The sequence below is a fragment of the Phaseolus vulgaris genome, chromosome 2, assembly GCF_000499845.2.
Source record: "Phaseolus vulgaris cultivar G19833 chromosome 2, P. vulgaris v2.0, whole genome shotgun sequence".
Taxonomy (NCBI): Eukaryota; Viridiplantae; Streptophyta; class Magnoliopsida; order Fabales; family Fabaceae; genus Phaseolus; species Phaseolus vulgaris.
This window is the reverse complement of record NC_023758.2, coordinates 41,685,010-41,691,358: the sequence shown is the minus strand read 5'-3', so window position 1 is coordinate 41,691,358 and position 6,349 is coordinate 41,685,010. Positions and strand designations below refer to the sequence as shown.

The following is a 6,349-nucleotide window of genomic DNA, read 5'->3' as shown; positions in this document are numbered from 1 at the left end:
GGAAACTAAAAATGAAGATTAAATAATTTATACACATATGTTGTGGCCTAAGCCGTGGCTTCCTAAGAAAATGTGAACTCAAAAACATTTCTACAGGATTAATTGTTGAAATTTGAAAACTAATACAATGAATTTTCCTTTTTCAAGTCAACTAAAAGTATACACCAACATAAAAATACAAAAATGTGGCACTAATGTAACCAAAGACAATACAGAACTGCATTAAGGAGCCCCGCCCTTGAATATTAGGCCTCTCAGAACCTTAATTTTTAACCTTGTACATGCAAAGGTTTCCAAACCCCATGTACTCCTTATGTTCAATCTTTTGAATCATGTGTGAAACTCCTACTCCACCTGTTACCAAATAAAAGCATTTTACATTTGGCTCATAAAACTGCATTAACACACTCTGAAAGTAAAACCATCTTACACTTACCTAGTAAAACTGCACTAACACTAAGTGTGAAGGTTAGGATGAAAATGATCACAGATGCTCTCCCCAATACTGCCACCATCTTTCTCACCAAATGCTGTCCAACAAGTGAAGCAGCAGTGGCTACAGCTACCAAGTAAAGGGCTGCAACACCATATCCAAACTTTAACATCAAATTCCCATACCATATCACAAGTTATTGCTTCATTAGGCTATTAGTCCATTAAAATTATCTACTACTAGGTGCATGCTCTTGGAACTAAGCAAAATTACTCCTCATCTACCACATTCTTCATTAATTCATGCATACTTACCGTAACGAACAGGGAAACGTTTGAGAAGGTAATATTCCACAGCAGCCATAGATGCAGAAAACGCCATTGCCAAAATGGATGTAGCACTTGCCACCTTTGTGAAAAATTCCTCAATCAGAGTGGTTTCCATGAAAAATGTACATAGACAGATTTGATGACAGAAAGAAGAATGAAAGGTACCTGAGGAGGGATTCCTATTCCGAGGAAAAGGGGTGCCAAGATGAATCCTCCACCAAGGCCTAACAAACCAGCTATTGTGCCAGCAAGTGTGCCACAACCACAAAATAGAATTAACTGCCACACACGCCAATGTGTTTGTTGATCTCCCTTTGATGCTATCACTCTCTGCCCTTTGTATAGTCTCACGGCCTGGTATGAACTCATTCCTACAGCTATGGGGACCTAAATGACCAGAATAAATAAACAAGTGAATTAAATATTCACCGTGATAATGACATTGCTGATTTCATTGGTCCTGAACAAAAAATATATGAACCTCTTAGCTGTTAGGTACTCACATTCAACAATGAGGCCATATTGACTTCATTAAGGAGAGTTCAAAAATATAAGATGACAACTATGGTTTCCAGAAATTGAGTTCTCCTATAGTAGTTCGTACCTGGATTAGATTCAAGGCCCAATATGCTTCAGAGCAAGTTGTTGCGTAATTCTGTTCCAAAACAGAGGCATATATTATCATCATATTATGTTGATCAATGACCCAAGAAATTGAAAACTGAACTTTTGAGGGGGAAAATCATAGGGTATCAACTTTTCCAATCTCTAATGCAAGTATCATTATCCAGATAGCGAAAAGATATCCAAGTTCCTTCCAACGAATGTTCTCAACTATAGAAACCTGCATCACAGTTTTAGATTTATTTGAAAGAATAGATGTTGCACATATATGGAATCAATAACGTTCAGTATTTTATACTACCTTTTTCCTTGGCTCTTTAGTATCTTCTTTTGCAGGTTCTTCTGTCTGAATATAATGTGCAGCATCTTTAGGGGTTGCAATGTCTGATTAGATTAAAAAATAGCATGACATGTCTGATAAACACTTATGTATGCAGAAAGGTAGAATACAAATAATATCAAACCATCAATCCTTGAATTCTTCTTAGCTTCCTGAAATCATAACATGGATGCAAGCACAAGCATCAGAATGCAAAACTTGAAAGAAATTTAAAATGTAAAAGAGGGTGATGTTTAATGAAGCAATTAATTAACCTTCTTCATAATGGTTTCTTTCTTCCATGTCTCAACACCCTTAAAGAAGGATTTAATTGAAATGCCTGTTTAAGATTCAGATCATATCAGAGGAAATAAATTAATTGAGCAAATCAACAGTGTCTCAATTTTGTTCAGTAATTCTTACCGACGAAAAGTATTATTAGCAAAACTGTTAGCATCCACTCAGGAAAAATGACATTGAAAGCAACTCCAATACTGATTCCAAGCATCAACATTGGTGTGAAGAGAAGTGCTAAGTCATAATCAATAACAGGCAAATCAAGTGTGGGGTGTCTTTGAATCAAATTGTAGAAAACAGTTGCTGTTGCTCCCCCAGTAATCATGCCTTCACCAAAAGTGCGGAAACATACATATATTTTCCATCCATGTAAGTTTCAAAAGAATAATTTCAAAACAATAGGTAAAAAGTAGCCACAAGTACAAAGCAAATAAGATCAATAGCTATTTATCAAAAGAGAAAGTTTGCCTTTTTCAGGTGAGTTTGATGTTTAGAACACCTCTGTGGTGGAGAGGTCAAGAACCCTGGATAGTTCAAGAGAAAGTTTAACCAATCCATTTCTCTGTATTAGAATCTGACTGCTCATATATCTTAACCAACCAATGGTCATGTCAACCTAATATTTTATATTAGAATCTCTAGTTTTTTATTATATAATATTAAAAAGTTTTAAAATATTATATATCATCATCTCAACCAAGTGGTAATGCCAATTCTGTTTTGAAGTATGGCCTGAATCTAATTTAAAGGCAGAAAAAGGAAATGGATGTCAATGTTAGTGCCACAGAAAAATATTTATGAGGAAAAGATAATTATATATGCATGTGCATATTGACATTTAAATCATGTGATAAATATACATTTTATAGGGATTGTTTGGTACGAGTTGAACTTTATTGACATTCTCATGATCATCATATCTGAATTGTTCTGAAAAATTAATGTACAAACACTTTTTTTCTGTTAAATCATGGAGAAGTCATTTTAAACAAAATCGTAATGGAATCACAAGTACTTAAATGTGATGCTACTACTAATATCAACAGATTTGCTGCAGTCGGAATTTCATGAAAATGTATTAATATCTAACTATATAGGCAATGGTAGTTCTTACATTTTGATATTGCTATTGCTGACTTTGTATCAAATCCAATAATGAGGGTAAGCATGGGCACAAAGATTCCACCCCCACCAACACCTCCAACATTCCCAAATGCTGATCCTAGGAATCCAACCATGCTTCCTACTATTATTTTCCATCCAAATTTTATACTCTGCACACAACACAAAAACATAAACAACACGAAGTTAATTCCAATTCAACTTTCTTGACATAAAAATACTAATCCGCATGCATTGCCCCGAATAAAGTTGCTACTGTAGTGGGTGATAATTTGAAATTGACACAAAATCTTATGACAGCATATTTTGGTATGAAAGCTGCTAGCAGAGTGTTTGTGAACTCTCTTACCGGCCAAGTGTGCGGGTAATTAAGATTGGTATCAACGCCTATAGTGTGATTTGACTCTGAGGTGGTGTTCTCAGCGGAGACTGTGACAAGAAGAAGCACAACAATGAGAACCTTTCCAGCAACCCATTTCACATCCCACCTTTGTGATACATCATGCACACCCATTATGTCTCTTTAGATACTCCGCTGTTTTCAAAATTCTAAATCTTGTCCTTTTTGTACTATGATGTTCCTATGCTTAATTTGCCTCACATGAGCAACACCATAAGAGTTCTCAATTGCTTTTTTTTTGTAAAATAAATAATTTATCTCATTTGCTTAATTTATTTGTCAATCTTTTGTCTAGTTCTTTTTGTTTTATCATATGACAGCATGAACTTTATCACTATATCAGTAAAATCGTGGTACAATGTCATCATCATTCGATACATTTAAAAGTATCATGTTCGTCAATTTTATAAATCATTTAAAAATTCGATACATTTAAAAATCATTGGTACATGTGAAAACTATATAAATAAATTGGTGATCATATAGAAGCTTCAAGCCTTTAGTTAGTCTCAGACAGAAAAGGAAAACAGCAAAAATCGGCACATCGAGATTCTCAACTCTTTAATTTAGTTGTCAATCTTTTGTCTCCTTCCTTTTGTTTAGTCATATGACAGCATGACCGAGGATCAAAGGTGCGGCGAATTTACACTGATCACCACATACTGCATCGTGGATGTCTATCTATTCTTTCTACTCACAATTTGAGTTTTTCATAAAACACACAACAACTGGCTCAAGGGTATATTGGCTAATGAATCTTTTCAAGTATAAACTACTAAGAAAATTTAATGAACCATCGATATCGTTATCATGGTGATTGCTGACTATTTTACTTCTTTATTTACTTTCAGGTTCCCATAGCTGTAGGAATGAGTTCATATGAGGCTGTGCGTCTATACAAAGGAAAGAGAATCATAGCATCCAAGGGAGATCAACAAACACACTTTTTGAGAAGTTAGAGTACAACTTCATTTAACTTGTGCCTCTAGTAATAAAGTGAGTGTTGCTCTAATTGTTGTGATAAATGGCAATGACGAAGATTCAAAATGAGCTTATTGTAGAAGAAGCACAAGAAGTAGCAATAAGGAGGTCTCAAAAAAGACTAAAGCATTAATGATAATGAGCCGGTTACATTTTCATAAGTTTAAACACAATTTTGAGAAATGGTTAGATGTTATGAAAGAAGAGTTGAAGTCCATGAAACATAATGATGTTTGGAACCTTGTAGAACTGCCAGAAGGTTACAAGAGAATTTGCAATTGGGTCTTTAAACCTAATGTGAATCTCATGACAATCATAAATGTTATAAAGCCAGACTTGTTGTGAAGGATTTTACTTAGAAAGATGGTATTGACTATAAAGAGAAATTTTCACCTGTTTCCGGATTATCATGTCACTATTAGCCTATTATGACTTGGAGTTACATCAAATGTATGTGAGAATTATCTTTCTTGAAGGAGATCTAGAAGAGAATGTTTATATTAACCAACAAGTTCTCAATTGAAAGAGAAGAACACATGGTGTGTAAATTAAAGAAATAAATATACGAACTTAAACAATTTTCCTGCCAATGATATTTGAAGTTTAATAATACTATTGTTTAACAATTCCTCGAGCACTCAATAAGTAAACTTGCTTTCACAACAAGAGTTTAAGACAACTAATGAGTCAAGTTTCATTCCTAGAAACAAGTTTCATTAGGTATTTTGATTCGGTTCTAGATTACAAAAGATATTTTTTCAATACCCGATGAATCAAATATCAAACTATGGATGATCAAACCACAACAAACATTAAGCATAAAAACAAAATACTAAAATTTGAATGGAAAGTCATATATCAATATTAAACAATACCAATTATATGAGAGTTTGGTTGGTTACATCTAACCCCAACAAAATGGAATTAGCTCTTCATTGTCATGAAGAGCCCAAAAAGCAAACATGAACAATGGAGGAGGAAAGGAAACCAAAGAGAAGAGAGGAGATCTCCAAAGAAACCCTAGCAGAACTCCAGGTCTTCAAAAAACGCCTCTTCTAAGAGATAGAAGAACAATTCAAGAGTTCTCACTCATAACATTCAGCTTCATCCTTAGAGATACACTGATAATTATTCCTTCCTCCTAAGAGTTTTTCATCGTAAAGACTTTTGTCTTTCATGAGTGGTAAATATATGCTCCTTGCTTACCATTAATTTGAGCCATAGAACAGCGACCCCAACAGTTTAACATTAGAAAAACATTAACAAATGAGTAATACAATTAAGAGAATCAATCTTGAACTAGGCGTCAAAACCAATAAAGTGGGAGGATTAGCATAAAGGGGTGCCACAAATTGTCTTTTTTATTTGACCTAATGATAAATAATGAAAATTCAAGGTATTTTGACCAAATTGTTGTTTATATTCTATTCCAATATTAAGCCAAAACAGTGGTAACCACAAAAGGAATATTCCAATGGAGTTATGATAAAATCATAATACAAACCAAAAAGAAAATGGAAATTCACAAGTATTTAAACATAGTTTCACAAATTGAAGCACAAGGCATAAAAGACGAGATAGCAAGAGACCAATAAAAGCATAAAGAGGCCTGCATTATTCTGACCTGAGATTTGTTTTCTTGCACCTAAATTTTGATTGAATTAAAATAACATGATCAACGAGGGAAGTTCCTATTTGAAGTGAAGATTTTGAAAAAATCTATATAAACTCTTATGGTGCTGCTCATTTGAGGCAAATTAAGCAAGCATAGGAATATCATATCATAGTACTAAAAGGACTAAGATTTTGAATTTTGAAAACAGCTGAGTATCTAAAGAGACATA

The 6,349-nt window shown here is 33.9% G+C and overlaps 1 protein-coding gene across 1 annotated transcript; it reads right to left on the bottom strand.

Moving 5' to 3' along the window:
- LOC137809782 (sulfite exporter TauE/SafE family protein 3-like) lies at positions 1-3,638 on the bottom strand. Its single transcript, XM_068610863.1, has 12 exons — positions 3,474-3,638; positions 3,117-3,276; positions 2,129-2,329; positions 1,981-2,045; positions 1,851-1,878; positions 1,688-1,770; positions 1,520-1,606; positions 1,367-1,417; positions 928-1,149; positions 748-841; positions 437-577; positions 1-354 (listed from the first exon to the last, which is right to left on the bottom strand). Exons 1-12 carry the CDS (start codon positions 3,636-3,638, stop codon positions 263-265), a joined length of 1,389 nt encoding a protein of 462 aa, XP_068466964.1. The 3' UTR covers positions 1-262.
- Positions 3,639-6,349: the final 2,711 nt, after the last annotated feature.

What these genes read in the sequence shown, in the direction of transcription:
- LOC137809782 (XM_068610863.1), bottom strand. Translation starts at nt 3,638, where the DNA reads ATGGGTGTGCATGATGTATCACAAAGGTGGGATGTGAAATGGGTTGCT. An exon ending in CTAAAGAGCCAAGGAAAAAG is followed by an intron (nt 1,607 to 1,687) that starts GTAGTATAAAAT and finishes ACTGTGATGCAG; the next exon opens with GTTTCTATAGTTGAGAACAT. An exon ending in TGTTAGTGCAGTTTTACTAG is followed by an intron (nt 355 to 436) that starts GTAAGTGTAAGA and finishes ATTTGGTAACAG; the next exon opens with GTGGAGTAGGAGTTTCACAC.